This window comes from Furipterus horrens, unplaced genomic scaffold (genome assembly GCF_987537825.1).
Source record: "Furipterus horrens unplaced genomic scaffold, mFurHor1.1.pri manual_scaffold_2, whole genome shotgun sequence".
In the NCBI taxonomy this organism is placed as follows: domain Eukaryota; kingdom Metazoa; phylum Chordata; class Mammalia; order Chiroptera; family Furipteridae; genus Furipterus; species Furipterus horrens.
This window is the reverse complement of record NW_028327172.1, coordinates 141,478,350-141,499,952: the sequence shown is the minus strand read 5'-3', so window position 1 is coordinate 141,499,952 and position 21,603 is coordinate 141,478,350. Positions and strand designations below refer to the sequence as shown.

The 21,603-nt window shown below is 35.3% G+C and overlaps 2 protein-coding genes across 4 annotated transcripts in view; one reads left to right on the top strand and one right to left on the bottom strand.

Annotated features, from left to right (window-relative positions):
* DCLRE1C (DNA cross-link repair 1C) overlaps nt 1-2,794 on the top strand; it is a 35,780-nt gene extending 32,986 nt beyond the window's left edge. Inside the window, exon 14 of the mRNA XM_090266550.1 lies at nt 759-2,794. Within this exon, the coding sequence (XP_090122676.1) occupies nt 759-1,666 (908 nt within the window). The 3' untranslated portion in view covers nt 1,667-2,794. The remainder of the gene's footprint in view (nt 1-758) is intronic.
* A 2,153-nt stretch (nt 2,795-4,947) lies between these two features.
* Nucleotides 4,948-21,603, bottom strand: part of SUV39H2 (SUV39H2 histone lysine methyltransferase) — a 29,152-nt gene continuing 12,496 nt past the window's right edge. For 2 of the 3 annotated variants that reach the window (XM_090268010.1, XM_090268012.1), the window contains 4 exons: nt 11,650-12,318; nt 9,840-9,986; nt 8,016-8,145; nt 4,948-7,218 (listed from right to left, as the gene is read on the bottom strand). In XM_090268010.1, the coding sequence (XP_090124136.1) occupies nt 7,112-7,218; nt 8,016-8,145; nt 9,840-9,986; nt 11,650-12,318 (1,053 nt within the window). In that variant the 3' untranslated portion in view covers nt 4,948-7,111. The remainder of the gene's footprint in view (nt 7,219-8,015; nt 8,146-9,839; nt 9,987-11,649; nt 12,319-21,603) is intronic. The other variant, XM_090268011.1, reaches the window with a different exon arrangement.

Sequence of the window (21,603 nt, the reverse complement as noted above, 5' to 3'; positions counted from 1 at the left end):
TTTGTGTAGGGGCACTGAGAAATCTGTCTTCCTCTTTTTAGAAGGGCACTAATCCTGTCATGTGGGCCCCACCTTCAGGAGCTCATCAAAACCTAATTATCTTCTTCTGAAGGTATCACCTCCAAATACCATCACATTGGGGTTAGAGCTTCAAATTATGAATTTTTGGAGGACACAAACATTCAGCTCATAACAAGCACAAAGTAGGTATCAATAAAATGTTTTTAGAAGGAAAACTAGAAAATAGTTAACTGTTCATATTAAATCAGCCTATTTGAGCATCTAGTATTTGCAAACCTCTCCCTAGTCTGGGTGGTTCACAAACCTGGCTGATGAACAGAACCAGCTGCGGAACTTAAAAAACAAAGCAAAAATCAAATTACTGGGTCCTACCTTAAGGGATTCAGTAGGTCTGGAATGAGATATAGAAAGCTGTGTTTTTTAAAAACCTCTCCAGGTGATGCTAATGATCAACCAGATTTGAAAACCCACTAACATAGGTAATGTGGCCTTAATTTGGGGAACACAGGTCTATATTCTCAACTTACTGACATTATAAATTGAAGGGTGGTAAATTGTTCAGAATATCCCAAGAATAAGGGGCCTTTTAATTTCTCTTGGAAGAGTAAATTCCCTATTTTTAATTCCATGAAGTAAAAATGTAGCTAAATGCTAGAAATTGGATTTTTAATTATTAAAAAACAAAAATTGGCTTCTTTTGCATTCTGCAATTCTTATGAACCTGATTTGTCCCCTAGAGGAGAAGGAGGAGGAAGATGACCTCTTTGATGATCCTCTGCCAGTACCTTTAAGGCACAAAGTTCCAAACCAGCAAAGTCTTCACCCTGAGGTATTTCCAATGACTGCAGTATCACAAAACCGGCCTGAAAAACTAAGACAAACCACAGGATGCATCAAAGCGGAGAGCGTGGAAACCTCTATTTGGGAAAACTTTATAGATTGTGAAGAATCCAACAGTGAAAGTGAAGAAGAATCACAAATCCCAACATCATCTCAAGGAGATCCGAGTCCTGTTACACATCACCAGCAACAGGTAGATGCGGAAGTACCACAGTGGGAAGTATTCTTTAAAAGAAATGATGAGGTCACCGATGACGGTTTGGAAAACTTCCTTTCCTCCACAGAGGGAGGGGGCTCTCAGTCACCAAAGCTTTTCAGTGACTCCGATGGGGAGTCAACACACATCTCCTCTCAGAACTCCTCTCAGTCCACACACATCTCAGAACAAGCAAGTCAAGGCTGGGACAGCCAATCTGACACTGTTCTGTTATCATCCCAGGAGAGGAACAGTGGGGATACTACTTCCTTGAACAAAGGTGGCTATAAACCAAGAATCAAAGGGAATCTTCCTGCCTCTCAGATGGAACAAAATGTACTTTGCCCAAAGGACTCTGAAGATGTAACTATAGTTCCTAGTGTTGGAGAACTGACTACGGTAAGCAGTGGGAAACACATACCTCAGGAAAGAAGGTTGCTAACTCCTGGCACAAGTGGAGACTCACAGAGCTCCTCCGATTTTGAAATTCCCTCAACTCCAGAAGCTGAGCTACCTCAACGAGAGCATTTACAGTATTTATATGAGAAGCTAGCAACAGGTGAGAGTATAGTACTCGAAAAGAGAAAAAGCTCACTCTTAGATACTTAAGAATTAATTTTAGAGCCATTACTAATAGTCAAAACATTAATAAATTAAAATGCTCATATAACCTAAAAGAAGGGAGTGAATGGGAAACAGGGACAAAAAATAGAGGGGGAAAAACAGAAAACAAATAAGATATGGTAGGACTAAATCCAAATAGATCAATAATTACATTGAATGAAAACAGTCTGAACACATCAATGAAAAGACAGTCTGGAAAAATAACTTAAGCCAACCATATGTTGTCTATAAGCAACTCACATTTTACATGATATAGGTTGGTTAAAAGTAAAAGGATGGAAAATATACCATGACAGTTGGAGTGGCTATAAAAGGTGTAGTTCACCAAGAAGATATAACTTTAAATGTGTATGTACCTAACAACAGCTTCAAAATATACAGGCACACCTCGGAGATATTGCAGGTTGGGTTCCAGACCACTGCAACAAAGTAAAATCACACTAAAGCAGGTCACATGAATTTTTTGGTTCTTCAGTGCACATAAAAGTTATGTTTACACTATACTGTAGTCTATTAAGTGTGCATAGCATTAAGTCTTAAAAAGCCAGCATGCCTTAACTTAAAAATACTTTATTGCTAAAAATCGCTGGCCACCATCTCAGCCTTCAGCCAGTTGTACCCTTTTGCTGTTGGACGGTCTTGCCTTGATGTTGATGAGAACATACTATCTGCAGAACCAATAAAACAAGGTATACCTGTACAAAGTGCAAACAACTAAAAGGAGAAAGAAACTAATGCACAATTATAGTTGGGACTCCTAACATTCCTCTCAAAGTAATAATTAGTTTACAGGAAATCAAGGATAGAGAAGACGTGAACAGCACCCATCAACCAAATGGATATAAATGGTCATCCAACAATAACAGAATACATGCTTTTCAAGAGCACATGGGACATTCACCAAGACAGATCATATCCTAGGTCATAAAAATACTTCAAACTGAAAGAATAAAAACTTGGAGCTATTACTATAAACTGATGGCTATGGGAAAAACCAGCCCCCTACTTACCTCAAGAGATGTTACACCACTTAAGAATGTTGTGAATATAGTGGTGAAATTAAAACTAGAAAAATTAGGACCTGAAAGCAAGTAATTAAATGGCAGAAGTATACATGTGTTCTGTGAGTCATTCAACTTTCCTAAAGTTCATCAATAGGATATGCTTTTTCACAGTATATATGTGGATTTAATAAAGTTTTATTAACATATTAATAAGCACTTTGCTGACATTTTGTAGGTTAATGTAGCAAAAACAGAGATTTCTCTTAAAACTAAGTAGTCTCTAAAAACATGTCAATCAATTACACTAACAATGACATGTGTTATCACTGTGCTGCAACATAATTAGTCCAACAATAAGTATTGGATCCACAAGACTAATAAGGGTTAGAAGACTTAGGTTAGTGGGAGAGGAGAACAAATGGGTACTCAGAGGGAAGCAAAGCCAAGAGGACCAGGAAGCCAGCCCTCATTTTTCCAGGGCATATTCTATTCCCAAATGTTGGGAGGACAGATTTTTCCCTGTCCATTCACATGGGGGAGAAACTAGACGGTGACCTCTAGACTTCACATTCAGCTAAGAAACTGATACAAGAGGAGGGATAAGGGGAAGATACTGATATGGTTATTAAGGGACAGAGCTAAGACTAAGGGCCTGGTCATTTCTGATTGGTCTTTGAGGATGTCTTGGGTCACAATTTTAGGGAAGTGTCTCTACCCTAAATTACTCAACAGTAAGTTTTATTAACATCTGCACCAATGGGGAATGGTCTGAGCACTATGGTACACAGAGCAAAGGAATATAAAGAAGGACACAAGGAGTTTTAAGGGAATGCTGGCCCTTTAAGATTTCATTTTAATAGTATAGCCTATGATCCAAGAAGGTGGGGGGTGTTCAAAACATGTCTGTAAACATTCTTCTGAATATATTCTTAGCATTTTATAATACACCATCAATTTAATACTGTATACTGCCACTTTTTCATTGTTTTATATGTGAATCTAGCATAATAAATCTTGGGTGAATGAATTTAAGGACTAAAAGCACTAGAACAGACTTTGGTCAGAAAACTTGTAGTGATTAAAAAAGATGTTGAAGTACAGTTTTATACAGCTGACCCTTGAACATGGGTTTGAACTTATCCATAGACCCCAAGGTCAAAGCTGTGTTGTTCAAGGGTCAACTGTATAACCTGTTAGCGTCAGTACAGGTTTATCCTCTGTACTTAAAGTACAGAATAATTATAGCTAGTACATGTGGTGCTTACTCTGTGATACTGCTTAATTATTTTACACACTGTATATTAACTCCTTTAATCCTCACAGCACCCTCTGAGGTAGATACATTTATTATCCCCATTCACAGGTAAGGAGGCTGAGGTACAGAGAGGTTATTCACATAGCTAGTGAAGAGTGAAGCCAGGAATCAAATACAGGCAACTCAGGCCCCAGAGTCCATGCTCTTAATCACTATGCAGTAAGGCCTGTCAAAAAGAGCATAACAGTGGGCAGGATTAATTCTAGTGGCTACTTCATTTTTACTTGAAGAACTATGAAGTAAAAAAAGAAAGGGAAAAAGTTTCAAAATGCTGATATATATCATGGAAGAAACCCAGTGGCTACCCACATTTGCCTTAGAGAAGGATCTAAGACTTAGAAGTTTGCTTAAACAGTAGAAATTGATTTTTTAAAAACTGTGCTTGAAGTTGGTTAAATCCATTAAGAATAGGTATAATTTATTGTCTCCTAGCTGGGTGATCTTGTTACCTAACCAGTCGAAACCTACTTCCTTTGGTTTACTATAGTATAGGGTTGACAGCACCATCCTCATAGATTTATGACAAGCACATGAATACATATTAAGGCTTAAGACTTGCTCAAGGTATATTAGCTCTAATTCTAAAATCCCTTTGTAGTTATAGGCAATACTTAGCGAAATTGTTTTAAATACTGGTGACTAATAACGCTGAAAAATTTTAGAAATATCCACCCACATGCTAAGTGTGAAATTATACTTTAATATCCAAATGTAGGAACCATGACAACAATAAATTTTAAAAAGGAAAGTAACATTGAAAGGAATGGTATATAAAAACTTTGGTTAATCTCAATAGCAGGTAGTCAGAAATACATCAATATTTTTCTACCCTTTTTGTAGCCTTCTTGGAAAAGACAGTAAAATAATCAGAAACAAAGCTAACACATGATAAACAGAAAATCAAATGCCAAAGTAAATTTATTTGCTAAAGAAAAATTGTTGAACTATAATAAGTGCTGTCTAGATTTTGCATATAAGAAAAAAACCCTGAGAATACCAATTGTGTATCAGTCCTCATATGTAGAACCTGAAAACGATGGCATTAATACAACCTGTACAGTGGACTGACCGTTTAAACTTGACTAAATATTATCCTTGAATACTTGTTTTACATTGAGAGAAAAATTCTGACAACTTAGGAAACTAATGTAAAGAGGCTAAATGCTGATTTAAAATGGTTAAAGTTCCTAACAGCTTCATTTAAACAGTTTCTATTATTTTACTGCTTAAGTTCAGCTTTTTAATAACATAAGGTTAACACAGGTAATTAAAAATTTCAAAGGCCCATTAAATTTGTATCAATAAGGACAAAGGAAAAAACAAAACCAGTTGCCTGAAAACAGCCATTTTCCCTTTGCCCTCCAGTTTTATATTTATAGCACAAAAAAGTAGTCAAGATTAAGTAACTAGACAGTAAAACACTGACTTTTTAAAAAGAATGTGAAAATTACACTTTTAAACTTACCAATTATAATTCAAAATATGCTTGACCACTGGGAGCAACCTGTAAAATCAATGATGCTGTCTCACCATTGACACCATGTGACTATTTTTTCATAAAGAAACATGAAATGGCACAAAAATGTATTTTTTCTTGACAACCTCTGCAAATTTTGGTTAGTAGATACACTCTGAGAGGCTCTAAATATGTAAACAATTTACCCTATATTATGAAAGAGCAAAGTCAAGTAATACCAATATAATAATGAAGTGTAGATTCTCCCAAAAAAGAGGTTAAGGGTTAAGAAGATATCTGAAATGCTGATTTGTGAAGTCAGCTCAGTTTTACCCAGGCTTATTTTAGGTAACTAAAGCCTAGGGCAATGACCTTAGGAATACTGAAAGCTGGATTTATTTGCTGCATTCACCTTTATGTTGGACATGAAGATTAGAAAACCTAGAATCAGAAAGAGATGAAAACAGTTTTTTCTGATTGTGGCTTTACTATGCAGGAAAACAAACAAAACCAACAATGAATATATATTCCATTTCAGTCTTCACAGTTCAAGTAATAAATTGTCTTATAATTCAGTTACACACTTTGGCCAAGCCAAGTTTAGTTTTATCACATTTAAAAAGTTCATATATAAAATAAGTATCGGTTCCAAATATAGATTATTTTATAAAGAAGAGCTTGTAGGAAATATAAAAATAGTTAAATTTGGCAGTAAGGAAATGTTAAAAGAACATGAAATTCAGAACATGGAATGTTAACATGTGGAACACTAACAGCTGCTCTCAGGGACATTCTGTTTTCCTGTTTAGACCAGAGGTACTACACATTCATGTTTTTGAAAAGGGCCTTTAAAGGACCCCATTTCCCCTCCCTGGTACTCCAAATAAAACCTTTTTGGTCCCAATGCTGTGTCATTTCCAAGAGGCCATTATACCTCTTGGAGAGCTTTTTGGTGATTTTTCTTCTACAGGATTAAAAAACCTTTAAGAATTACTGGTTCAAACATATACTCTTCAATAATGGTCTAACTTGCTTCAAAATATGAAATTGAGCTGTAGCTAATTTTTTCATGTTTAATTTTAGACCTTGAATTTCTGTATCAAGCTCTCAATGTTTTAATGAAAAGAAGTAGAAAATAGGGTATAATTCAGTATCACCTCTATGTCTCCAATACAAGTACAGTATTTACAGTAATAAATAGGTAAACAGGAATAACAACATAACAAAAATAGAACTTTGTACATTTGCCTAAACTGAATTAACTATTTCTCTAAATTCAAGGTGTATGGCAAGTTGAGTGTTTGATCTTATTTATTGATTGTAACAATATCAGTTTAACACTTAAAACACTGAAGGAGGAGGCACTGCTCTATTTCACAGACTTCTTAAGCATGTCCCTGCTGACCTGTACTAGTTTTCTTTGCTTGTTTGTTATCTAACAACTCATTAGGTATATTTTAAATAGGTCTATGTGGCCCTGTGTTCCTCTCTTCAGAAGCATCAGTAATGCATTTTGGCCAATGGTTTGAAACAGGAATTGTAAATTACATAGAGTATAATCTTGATAATATGAAAAGGGTCCCAAATACTTATTTTTAAAATATTAACATTAGAAAACAAAACTACAATTATCCTCAGCTCTATTTCCTGAAAATTCAGTTGAGGTAACCTCTGCAAGTCACAGCTCCACATTTGCACACAGTTCTGACTCTCTTTTTGGCTGGGCTGTAGTCAATAGAATCTGAAGATATATCTCCAGAACCTGAATATGTAGAAAAAGAAAAACAGCAGAGAGTTTAGACAGTTCAGAATGAGTTTCAAATTTTCTATCAGCTTTAAATATTGTAAATGTGAATATTCAGAGACAAGTCATTATGAATTGTCTTGAAAGAATGATATGGGCTAATAAGAGGTAAAGTGTATGTGATTAGCCCATATTTATAAGAGTAGATTTCTGAAATGATGAAATTTACTGGGAAAATCCAATATACAATCATTTATTTCATACATTATTTAAGAGCCATAAAGCGAAATCAAGTAGTAACAATGTGTAAAAGGCATCATGCTTAGAAAAACAATGGAAAGAAAATACAGTATCACAATAAAGCAAATAGAACTAAATGTTCTTTTTAAAAGCCAAATCCCAGCAGGAATGGAATAAGTTCATATGTGATTTAAATCACATTTTAAATTTTTTCAAATATCCAACCTCTTAGTAAAGATATAAATGTAGGCTTATAATTTTTAAAACATAAGTAGTGTTGAGAAAAGATGTTATCAAATAAATAAGCATCCATAATGGAAGTTCTGAAAAAAGCAGATGGCAACCGTGATGTAGAAGAAATGACATTACTTAGCTCAAGGTCAGGCAGAACTGGATTCCAGTTTTAGCTGTCAGATTAGCTTTGAGACCTTCAGTAAAATGACACTCTTATATCCACATTTTTTTCATCTTGAATATTAGTTTGGTTTAGATGCTCCAAGGTCTTTTCCCATTCTTGAACAGATTCTTCATACTAAACAACTTAACACCAATGGAACTGTACTTAAAAACCATACCTTTCATTTGATAATCAAAAGTGAGCTCTTCTCCAGCATTTATGGTTCTTGTGGAAAATAGTGCTATCCGGGGAAGACGCGTATCGAGGTTATCAATGAAAACATTGAACACCTGAAGATTTGGATCACACTGAAAAAAAAAAGTTAGAACCTATTTAAGTAAAAATGACATGAGTGAGCTCTTCTACATGGCATATAAATTTTTCAATTTCCCAGAATATGTTTTTTAAAGTGTACTGGAACTTAAGTTGATTATTTAGAGGTCTCTAAGGCATGCACATTTAAAAAGTTTTCATTTATAGGAAATTTCAGACATACATGAAACTAGAGAAAATAATGTAAGTCCACATGTATCCACTATGCAACTTCAACAATTATTAACATTTTTGCCAATCTTGTTTCATTTATTCTTGACTTTTAAATTTTTCTGGAGAATGTTACTGCAAATCCCAGGTAACATTATCAGTTCACCTGTTAATATCTCAGTTAGGCATACTTAAAAGAATTAGAACAACTGCATTTAAAAAATCAAGTTAGCATTGTAGAACTCAAATTTCATATTGCATGGGGTTTCATTGCTTACACTCTTGTTTGGAATTGTTTGATACTTTGAGAACTCTACACTAAATTCTGGAATATGTAAGAAGAAAGAACCAGTGAGTAATACTAAGAGACCAAAATAAGTGTTTAATTGCCCTTGAATAAAATATATCTATTTTGAGAGTACCTCAAATTTATTATTAAGAACAAAATTAAAGTAAAAGTTTAGGTAAATCAGAAAACAAGGGAGTCAAAAGGTTTATGGCATTTCACTACCAATCATAAACTAGTTTCTTCGTATAAAAGCCACCAAAAGTTTTAACACAGTCTTTAACCTTATATGGTCAACTATATAACTTACTCTTTGGGATACATTTCCTTGTTTTCTATAAAATGGAGATATCAATCTCACAAGACTAATAATATATTATCTACCTGGCATGCAGTAGGTACCCAATAACTATTAACCTCCCTTATTTTGGAAATAGATTTTAGAGAATAAGATTCTAGGGTTAAGGTTCCAGCTGTATTCTAAGTTCTTTTCCAACATAAATTAATAATATTAACTTATCATTTAGCCCTGACCAGTGTGGCTTGTTTAGGTGTCATCCTGCAAAGTGAAAGTCGCTGGCTCGATTCCCAGTCAGGGCACATGCTTAGGTTGCAGGTTGGGTACCAAGTCGGGGTGTGTACAAGAGGCAACCGAGCAATGTTTCTCTCCCTTTCTTCCTCCCTTGCCCTGTCTCTAAAAATAAAGTATTTTTAAAAAGGATACTAACTTATAATTTAGAAAAATAGCCCTAATATGTATATACATATACATTATACTGCAATACTCTACAAATTCTTAAATCTTAGAAAAATGTTAACATGTTTAAATTTTAAGAGACTACAGCTATCTTTAGTTGTATATCCTAAAATTTAAATGTGTTAACTTCTGGAAAAAACCTATGTAATTGTGTGTTCCTTAAACTTTGTACTTTCTACCTCTTAACTCCTCTGCTCATTAATTTCCTCCTCTCTGAGGATAATACCTATTTTATAAAGTTGTTGGAAAGTTTAAATGAAGTAACATAAGACTTGCAAAATGCATGGTATTTGCATTTTGAATTTTCCTAACACAGCAGTAGTACCATGACTTAACAGCAGAGGCCCTTGTACTGAAATACTTTGGAAATATTAAATGAGTCTGTGGTTCAGAGATGTTATTTTCTCGACTATGGAAAATCATTAAACACAGTACTAAGTTTTTCAGTCCTGTCTATACTTTTAAGTATTGCTTACACTGTGGTTCACAAAATGAGACACATTTCCATATCGAGCTGCATCCACTGTGAATTCATCAGATTCATAGTCCAGATCAAAGAGATATGTGATTCCTTTGTTGTCATATAACTGCCCCCGTCTCTCAGCTTCTTCACTTGTGATCACCTAAAAAGAAAAATCTATAGTATATTCTATAGCTATTGCTGAACTGAAGAAACTCATCCATAAATCTATTAATTAGTTAACATATTAATTCCTACAGATGTTTAAAAAGCAGCACACATTCACACAAATGATTCCAGAAAAGCTAGGTAGAAAGAGGTGGGAGAAGAAAGGGAGGAGAAATGATGGTGCAAAAGAATGATGACTGTTTAAATAGGAATTAGGACAACTCAACAATTAACAAGTTGAAATAATGTACTACTTTCATTCTAATTTATTGAGATGTTCAAAAATCTACAAAACTATAGTTTTTTGTAGGATATAACAGAATACAAAGGACTAAGTTTAAAAGTATACATCCTCTAAATATGCTCTAATGGGATATTTTCCCTATAACCTGGGTGCAGTTACAAATAAAAATTTATTACAAATACAGGAGAGAAGGTGTATTAAATTTGCAGTCAAATATGTGGAAAGTTTTGTTTTATAGAATAGGTTGTTTTCAATAAATTCGGCAGCTCAAAACCATCACCTACAGTTCTGCTCTAAACAACAAAGCTTTACCACATGATCAGCTTAAGAAATAAAAAATGTCTACAGTGATTTATTGTGTCAACCAAATTTATCACCTGCGTTAAGCCAGAAAAGAGAATAATTGTATTGTACAAGATCTAGTATCCTAAATAGTGATTCATAATAATCTGTCATTGTCTAAAAATATAAGGATCAATATAAGGATCCAATTTAATCTCTAAATTAGGTGATCCAATTCAAACAAGTTTTAAAAAGTCAGATTTGACAGCCTCAGATTCACAGTCATACTCATATTTTTCAAGTCTCAGCTTAACCCACCCTTCAGTTTGAGGAAGTGTGGTGCAGTGGTGAAGTGCACTGGTCTTGGAGACTTGGTTTTGAATCCTGGCTCTTCTTTACTACTATGTGATCTTTGGACAAGGTGCTTACTTTCTCTGTGCCTCAGTTTCCTTGCCTATAACAATGGAGATAATACCACTACCTCAGAACTAAGAAAAATAATGTGTTGATACATAAGGTGCTTAGAATAGTATGTGGCATGTGGTAAATACTACCTTTATATATGTACATATATATAAAAATTTTGTTTGGTAATGTAGGAAAAAGTCTTTGTAGCTGAGTTACAAAGAGTTTGGATTTTCTAATGGATACAATAAATGCTTTCATGTGTATCCTATAATACTTGCTCATAAAGCACTGGTCTACTATACAGTAGTTTTCAAGTTGAGACAAAATTGAGTTTTGGCAACTACACTTAACCAATATTTGGTCAAATGAATGAAGTAAATTACAATTTAAAAGTTTCAAAGTCAGCATGTGTTTAGATCGAATTTTCTTCTTAGGGATTTTGTGTAAAAAATAGTTATTTTAAAATTTACAAATGCCAGTTCCATTGGCTATAAATGGGTGTTCAGTGAAAGATGACTGAATCTATTTCATTTGTCAATATGTATTTTTTGGTTTATATTTCTAACTATGTTAGTGAACCCTTCTCTTACACCTGAAGTTTCTGCATATTTGCAAATGATAATATCAAAATTTACCAAATATTTTTTATGGAGGTAAATAGGTAACTTTTCAAAAGCATAAACCTTCCACGCACATTATTTGCTACGTGATAAATTGAACGTACCTCTCCAACATATTCCATGACAAAACTCATTCTTTTAATCTTCACAAGGGTTTTTACACCCCAGCCACAGCCATTGCTAGTTCGAAAGATGCAAAGTGAATACTGGGTGCCTTTTTGTACAATCCTATTGGGACAATCGGTTCCACATTGACATCTTGAGTTGCATTCATAAATGGGAGTACCAGGTGGGATTTTAATTTGTTGGTTTTTACTATAAGCAAAAAGAACTCCAGCTTCAGCAGGACAACATTTCTCCAAAAAGCAATCTGTGCATGAGCAACCAAAGGTAGCTTCATTTACTAAGCTGATTCCAGGAGTGGGTTTGTATTCATTAATGTAGTAGAAGTCTGAAGGTGGGCCCTCTAAATCAACAGTATTTTCAACAAAAATCATTCCTTTATGATTTTTTCTTCTGTTGAGTTCATCTTGCCATCTTTGCAGAGCTATCCTTTGTTTAGCCTTCTTTACAATATATTCAGCAATGGCAGGTTTCAAAGCTTTGTTATTGTTTAGAGTTACTGCTCTGCCTTTCTTTACCCGAGATAAATAATTATGCTTGTCATTAGAAAATTGCTGAAGTAGTAATGGGCACTTGAGATTTTGCAAAGGTTCCCAAGTATTTGTAGAATCTGGCCATCCTTTCCATTTTACAAGATAATATTCCATATCCTTAAAATACAAAAGAAAATGCAAATCAGATATGACAATCCCAATTATTTAAAATAATTTAATATTGTAAAGAGTAAGGTATCCATTTTCATTTTTCTAAATAAAGTTCAGAATATACATAATCACAGATTTCTAGCAATTGACGTACAGATCACAAAAATAAAATTGTTTTTCTTTACATTACATCAAATATTTACAGAATTTAGATGTGGCAGAATATGACTGACCATAGGCAAAAGAACTGAACCTACAGAAAAAGTACTGAAATTCATGAATATTTTACCCAACAGTGACTAAAACAAAAACGTATTTCTTTCGATCATGAAAATGGCCAGTCCTAAAACTAACCTAGATTAGAGGCTCACTTGGCCACCATAGATGTAGGTATCCTCTAAGGTCTGTAACATAGTATTTTATACTAGATATGAGGGAAGTTCTATTTCTCAATGCCATGGGCACATAAAGCCTAGATGTTCTAGAGATACATTGTTCAATACAGTCATTAGCCACATGTAGCTATCGAGCACCTGAAGTGTGGCTAGACCAAATTGAGATGTACTTTAATGGTAATGTGCACTTCTTAAAAATACTGATTACACATTGAAATATTCTGGATTTACTGAATTAGATCAAATATATTATTGAAGGCAATTACACCTGCTTCCTGTTAATTTGTTTAACGTGGTTACTAGAAAATATTAAATCATACATATGTAGGCCATGCTTTATTTCTGTCGGACAGCATGATTCCAGAGAAGTCTTACCTTATTTAGACTAAATCATGACTAGATTAGGTAGCAGGCAGTCAAGTCACCAACAATCAGATATTTTGATTTATCCCTCAGTCTAACTGTTTACTACCATTATGGTACCTGGAATCTTGCCTTCCTACCCCAGTGACTTGACTATGTTTTCTTTCCTTGAAGTCAGGCAATGCTATGTTAAGTGTCTCTTTAAAAAGGTAGTCAAGTGTGTATAATCAAAAAACTTCTGAAGCAAAGTCTCTCAATTTTTTTTTTTTTTGTCCTCTGGCATAACCAACATATATATCCATGTGCCCTTGGGTAAAATGCCTTCTAATATATGAAAGTGATTAAACTGCATTCTATAGTTTTTAGTTATTTTAATTCACAGATATTGATAAAAATTTAATTGGGACATTTACTTTCCCCTGAAATTTTAAATAAAGTTGTTATTATAAAGTAAGGGTGACCATGACAGCTATTTTATGATTCATAATTGAATAATGCCAAATGACCTGGAAGGTCTAGGAAACATGGTATTAGCATGTTAAGGAGGCATGAACTGGGCCAATGAGCACAGGGGCAGCTTTGAAGATGTTAGCTAGCCAGTGAGTGAGCTTATTTTCTCCCCACTGTCTTCATCTCAATGCTTTATACATTTCTGTTCAATAAACAGTAATGCTTGTGAATTAAAAAAAAAACTTTGCTTCCTTATCAAAAGTCAAAATGTTTTCTGTTTAAAAAAAGTGGTTAAATTATGGTGTGAAGATATGCCCTAAAACTGTACTTCCACAGAAATCTATATTGTGATTCTCCTAAAACCAAAACAAGCCTAGAGACATATATTGGTTAGTCAATCTGGCTCACTAAGATGTGACATGCATTTCTCCCTTTTGTTGGATAACTACTAAAATTTGTGATTGTTGTTGGCAGATATCTGCTCAACAATAATGAGACCCACTTGGCAGTATCTAACATCTATTCCCCTTATTATAAAAGTTTTTAATTTCTCTGATTCCAGAATAAAGCAATGCAACCTTGCTCGTCTTTTTTCCCATTACAGTTTTTCCTACTGTAGCTTTGGATTAAGCCAAAAGTTGCCAGCAAACACTCAAAGCAACTGAAACACTAGTTTAAGTCAGATGATTAAGATAACTTTTATCATTCAGCAAAACTAAAAATACCATACCACTCAAGTTTGCTTCCAAAATAATGCCACTTGCATTTTTAGTGACTAAATTTTGTATGTAACCACGTTGTTACCTACTTAATTTATGGATGGTAAAGATGTTTACAAAGCATGAGTATCTTTGGCAAAACAGTATAGAAATATTAGTAATATGTAATTTCTACTTTGTAGACTACCTTTATTTTATATGCATATTTCATTTTTAAAATTCAAAAGATATTTCCATTTTAAAAAATAACTTTAAACAGAAAAGTTTGACTTAACAAATTCAACTGCTTCAATACCCTAAAATTCCAAATAAAAGCCAAAAAGTTTATAAGACTCATATATATATCAGTATCTTATTCATTCTGATATACAATCAACTCTTGATTACCCATAAAAATGGAATACAGCCATAACAATAATTCATAAATTACTCCTATATAATTTGGAATGCATCATATGAATTTTTAAAAAGACATTTCCCCCCCACTATCTTTGCCTTAGGATGAATTTATTCAAATATTTTAGCATTTATAATAAGTATGTGAAAATTCAGTTAGTAGAGGGTGTGATGAAATGTACAATACTAGTAATACTAGCCTTTAGAATTAAAATCTCCCTGGAAAAATGCAGTAATATGTAAAATAAGTAATAGTGCAAACCAGTACAATTCAAACTGCAAAAACAAGTAATACAATAATACTAGACTATTAAGAGGGAAATTAATACAGGTCAATCAGAAAAGGATACAGAGGAAGTACAGAACAAATTTCGTTGTGAAAGACTGATAGGATTTGTTAGGTACAGGACAGGGCAGGCAGGCTGAAAAACATGAGCAAAAGTCTGAAGCTAAGATTTGCATGAAGTATCCAGAAAACACAAAGAGATGGATTTGACTAGCTTTGAAGTTCAGATATTAAAGTGAGAGATAAAACTGCAATGGCTCCCTGACTGGTGTGGCTCAGTGGGCTGGGCATGGTTCCGCAAACTGAAAGGTTGCTGGTTCAATTCCCAGTCAGGGCACATGCGTGGATTGTGGGCCAGGTCCCCAGTTGGGGGTGTGCGAGAGGCAACTGATGAATGTTTCTCTTTTGATTACATATTGATGTTGCCCCCCCTTCTCTAAAAATAAATAAATAAATAAAATCTTTTAAATAACACACCAAAAAACTAATGGCAAGGCAAGAGCAAATTTAACATAGCCTTGGACACTTGACTAAGGCATTTGAACTTTTATTATAAGCCAATGTGTTTTACAATTCTTAGAAAGCATGGTGTTTCTGTGGGGAGCGTCATTAAATACAAATGCATTTAATTCCATACTGTTTATCAGGAATAGTTTTACGTCTTCTAATTGCCAGGCCAACGACTCTTCAGTTCTCCTCTGTCTTTACAGTTCTCCTTGGACTTTGCTATCATGATTCTCTACATTCCTGTTCCTTTTCTGCCTTCTTTGCTGAGACCATATCCCTGCCCATCACTTAAAAAGTAGTAAGAGCTCTTTCCTTATCCCTTTTTCACACTAAACAAATGCTTACCCCTTCTGAGCTTTCTTCAGATTCTCAAAAGGGGCAAACATTTCCTTAACAAAAGTTACATATATAATATTTTGGGTAATTTCAGGATATCTGGATTCCAAGTTAAGAATTCCTGCTCTAAATGCTCTCTCTGGGCAACCTCATCACTTCAATGGTTTTAGTTATATGGTGATAACTCCCAAAATTTTATGCACAATCCAATATATCTATAGCCTACTACTGGATGTCTAACAGGTTCTTAAATCAATCTGTCCACATGGAACTCATCATTGTCCTTCCCAAACCAATTCTTTCTGTTCTGTATTCCCCATCAAGAGGAATCTTACCTGTCTGCCTAGTCACACAAGTTGCAAACCAGGAGGTCAATCTCAATTCTTTCTCCTCCTCAATCCAATCTAATCCATCATCAAATGTCTTCAGATACTTGTTCCTATCCATCTCTATTACCTGTAGTTACTTCAGGCCTTCAGTTCTTGCCTGGATTATTACATTAATCTCCTAACTGGTTTCCCTGACTCCAGACAGACCATCACTCCAATCTATTCTTCTTTACTAAAGTGTAGTTTTTTTTTAAATAATAAAAATTCACAGTACCCATAATTTTGTTATCTTCTTGCTTCAACATTTTAATGGCTTTCCCACTGACTAAAGAATTAAGTTCATACTTCCTATTGTAAACAAAGAAGACCATTCTTGATTGGGTTCCTTGATGGCTCTCTGCCCCAATCTTCCATTATGGCTCCATTCACACACCATCTCTGGCCACACTGAACTGCTATTAAGTACTTGAACATAACAGGCCTTTTCATACCCTTCTCTTGCTTTGTTCACAAATTTATCTCATTAGAATTGCCTCTTCCATTTGCCTAATGAAAGCTTGCTTATTTCAGTCTCATCTCTTATGTGTAGAAAAACGTACTTATCTATAAAATTCAGCTCGAATGTCATCTCTTCACTGAAGTCCTGCTTCTCTTGCTCAAGGAGAACTGATCGTGGCCAACCACCTGTGTTCCCATTTCTAATCTAAACTATAAGCCATTTGTAGGAAGAAATGGAATTTTATTCTTTGTAGTCCCAGAACCAAGCACAATTGCCTACTATAGCTTAGATTTTCACTAAATATTTCTGCATGTCTAACAAAAATGACTATCAACTTGTGTGCAACATAAAAATTACAATAGTAATTCTATGAATCCTTAAAATGCAGGCTGCTAAACTTAACCTGGAGATGGTAGTTTTCAATATTTGTTCTGAAATCAGCTGTCTATAGCAGTAAGTTGTAGCCAGCACAAAAACTTAAAAAATATATATATGCAAGGATCGAAGACAAGAAAAATCTATCCTCCCATTAGCTAATTGTCTTCTCCAAGTTCTGAAATATGGATCACCATATTCAATATTAGTGGCAGAATAGCCAGAATCTGATTATGAAAACACCAGTGTTCATGGCAACACAGTTTGATGGTTATAATGGTCAATGGAAAGTCACTGGATTTTCATGCCAGTAACTGACTGAGAGTAGGAGTTGTGAGACCTGGTTAGAGGCCTAGGATTGACACAAATGAGCAACATGACCTTGAAAAAGTCCTTCCTTGGAGCTCTGTTTTCCTTATCTCTAAAATTTCAATCTTATGATTTCTGTGTTATTCCAGTTCTTAAACCATTCTGCGTGCAATCAGCCTTTTAGGAATATTAATCTACTGTTAGATGTGGAATATTCTGTTAGTAGTTACCATGTGGTATAGTGAGTGGTGGTTCTAAAGACTCAGAATTACTTACATACTTTAAGAAGGCAATTTCTTTCTTAATATTTGCTTACTAAGGGAGAAGCCCCACCAATGTATATAGGGGTGCTGGGTTTTCACTGATGAGCTAAATATGTTAATAAAGAGTACCAATAGTTTTGTCAGAAATTCTTCTGTATGAGGTAGTAACATGGCAAGAAAATGGCATGGAAAAAAAATCACAGACACTGAGCTTGACTATCTCAATTTACATCCTTAAAGCTAACTGGACCCCAATATAAACTCATAACAGTAAACACACTGTTGTCTGCCCAGTTAGAATTCTTTCCATTTCCTAAGTTGGCTATTACAGACCTCTTCCACTGTTTGCTCGAGGGCCCAGGCCACTACTTTCCCGTTGTTTTCAGTAGCACATGAACCTTGTTCCCAATGCAGAGAGAAAACAGGTATAAATTCCCTTAATTTCCACACTTCCATGGACATGTAACTAGAGAAGAAGGTGAATGCGGATACAACAGAGATGTACTTTCTTCATCAATTATCCCTTCTCTCCTGTCTGTTCAGCTTCTCCCTCCCTTGGTTCTCACTAGCATTTAAACCTCCCTCATTTTTAAAAAGCAAAATTAGCACTGGCTGGTGTGGCTCAGTGAATTGAGTGCTGGCCTGCGAACTGAAAGGTCGCCGGTTCCATTTCCTGTCAGGGCACATGTCTGGGTTGCGGGCCAGGTCCCCAGTTGGAAGTGTGCAAGAGGCAACAGATCGATGTTTCTCTCCCTCTTTTTCTCCCTCCCATCCTCTCTCTCTAAAAATAAAATAAAATCTTAAAAAAATAAAAATAAAAAGCAAATTTAAACTAAACCTCATTTGAGATACAAATGCTTAAATATATAAGGAATCTCTAAAAGATACGATAAATTACTAAAAGTTGAGACTGGAGACTAAGGTTACAGTAAGTAGATTTCTTTTCAGTATATGGCCTTTTGTAACTCTCAGTTTAATAACCTACTCAGATTATTAAAATAAAAAATTTAAACTCATAAACACCCTTACTCCCTTACTTCAAAACTGGAATTCTTGAAAGAGTTGTCCATACTATTTAAATCTCTTAACTCCAATTTATTCTTTAATTCATTCTATTTTGGTTTCTTCTACCCATACCACAGAAGCTGTTCTCAGGGCATCAGCAATGGGCATTTTACAGTTCTTTGACCCCCTGCTCACTACTCCATTTTGCTGATATTATCTCTTTTTCAAGTTTCCATGATTTACTGTTCTGGTTTTCTTCCTACCTTTCTTACCACCAGTTTGCCTGTCTTTGACAGTTCTTCTGGTGACTTCTAACTATTCCTCAGGCCTTATGCTCTCCTCACATTTTCTTTGCTTAGATTACTGCAATAGCCACTTACTACTATCAATCCATTCATGGCACAACAGCCAGAGTAGTATTTTCTTTTTTTTTTTTTTTTACTGTGTGGTTGCCTCTCACTCGTGCCCCTAACTGGGGACCTGACGTGCAACCTAGTAATGTGCCCTGACTGAGAATCGAACCAGCGACACTTGGCTCGCAGGCCGATGCTCAATCCACTGAGCCACGCAACCAGGGCTTGAGTAGTATTTTCAACACATCCATCTTATCATGTCATTCACCTGCTCAAAACTAATAAATGTTTCCCTATTGCTCTAAGATAAAGTCCAAAATTCTCTTCTTGGCCTTATGGAATTCCATTTCTGGGTCCTGCTTATCCTTCCTGCCCCACTTCAATCCCTCATAACTACGTTCCACTCACACTTTCTATTCCTTGAAAACGTTAGGTTCTCTTCTGCCTGGACCCATCTCTACTTATTTTTTCACTCTTTGGCACTGAATTTAAACATCTCAGGGACATCTAATCTCTGCAGGATGAGTTAGATCCTTCTGTTACAATAGCACCTACCTCACTTTTAATTAAGTACTTTATACAATGATATTTAAGATTTTTCTACCGTCACTAAAAGGAAACACCTTGATATCAGGGATCATACCTCTGTGTCATTCATTGCTGAGATCTCTAGTGCCCAACATATGATGTGGCAGATGGCCAATAAATATCTGCTGAGTTAATGAATGGTTAACTGTTATCTATCCCCTGGGCTTCATTTGCTATCTTTTTGCCAATTACTTCAAGATCTACGTTTCCAGTTAGTTCTCACTCAATTAGAACCACATTTCCAACAATCTACTGGTCATCTCGCTTAAATGTTCTCAACCTTCTCATTTTTCTTCTCCAAACCCAACCTAGTCCTCCTATTCTAATCTTTCTATATTCCCGGTTTGTGAACAGTTTTATTATCTACACTACTGCAAGTCAGAACCCTATGTTTTTCTAGATGTGGAACTCCCACTGCCAGGTCCCCACCTAACCCCCTGACCACTATACCACAGAGTTGTAAATTTCACATCCCTGATAACTAAAAATAATTCACCTGCTTCTCTTAGTTTTCATTGTTATTACTTCAGTTCAAGCACCATTGTTTCTTGCCCGGATTAACTGCAATGGCTTTTCAGAATGCGTAAGTGGTGTGTGTGTCATTTCCCTCCCTGCCAGTCTACTTTCTTCGCTGCATAGAGAAAATTCTGTGAATTACATATCTGATCACGTCACTCTTTTTGGAATCTTTCAAATAACTCCCATTGCTTAGAATTGGTAAAGGGTCCTTCACTCATCTTCCGTTCTCTCCCACTCGCATATCACACTCTATTCTCTATATTAAAGCTGTAATAAATTATAATACTTGCCTGCTCAGTCCCTGTTGGATATCACCTCTTTCAGGAGGCTTCCTGTGACCTGGCCTTGTGTACTTCCCACAGACCTTGTAATAATGTCTGCCACATACTTACTGTACTATCTTGCAGTGGACGATAACTTGCCAGTCAGTCTCACTAGGCTATGAGTTCCTTAAGGTGAGGGATAGTTTCTTATTAATCTTTACTTTCCCAGTGCCTAATTAAGTACCACACACAGAAGAAAAATGTTTATTGAGTGAGACTACAGAAAGAAGAAACAGAAAATACTAGTCAATAGGTTGCTACTATAATACAAGCATCAAGCTATGTATGTGGTCTAGTCTAATAGTGATTGTGAGGACTAGAGAAATCACTGAAGCAAAAGCCAATTCAATTCATTAACCACAAACTAAATTCCCGTTATGTACTAGGGACTACAGTAAGACATAGTCCTGGTCCTTAAATGGCTGACAATTTAGTAGAGAAGTTTTGAAACAAAGCTATAAAATGTGACAAGTTCTAGAAAAATGACAAGAACAGTGCTTTTTAAGCCCTGAACATAAAGGCATTAATTTTACTGGAGGTGTGACAGGGAATAGGTAGTAACCTTTCAGCTGGACCTGGCAGGTCAAGTAAGATTTTGAGAAGGGAAACAATAGTATTCCAAAGAGGGAACTGGATGAGAAACACAAAAGGGCATGCACAAAGGTATAGGACTGTTTAAGGCATTAGAATACAGGCTTGACTATTCATAAGCTATGCTTCCAATGAATGCTTAGAAGAGTGCCCACCTTATAGTAGGTGGTTGGTACATCTTAGCTTAATGAAAGAATTTACAAATATTTCTATATGAATAGAAAGTAGAATATGTGGTAAGACATGAAGCTGGAAAAGTAATTAGTGGCTAGATGATAAAGAGCCTCACAGTCCACAGTCTCAGCTTAAAGTGGTAGACAAGAGGGCACAATTAAAGGATTTAAAGCAAGGCCATAATGCAACCAGAGCTGTGTTTCAGAAACAACTGTAATGAGTTTGAGGAATATGGCATTAAGACAGAGTCCTTTATTAACTATACAGATGGAAAGGGAAACACAAGTAAAGGACAGGACTATAAGATATTTCATCTGCCCTGAATATCACTCACACACACACACACAGCTATAGAGTAATTTAAACTGCCAGTCAAGATGGCAGAGTAGGTACATGCTGAGCTTGCCTCCTCCCATGACCGCCTCAAAATTACAACTAAATTATTAAACAATCACCACTGAAGACTAGCTGAACAAACATCCTATAACTAAGGATATAAAGAAGCAGCCAT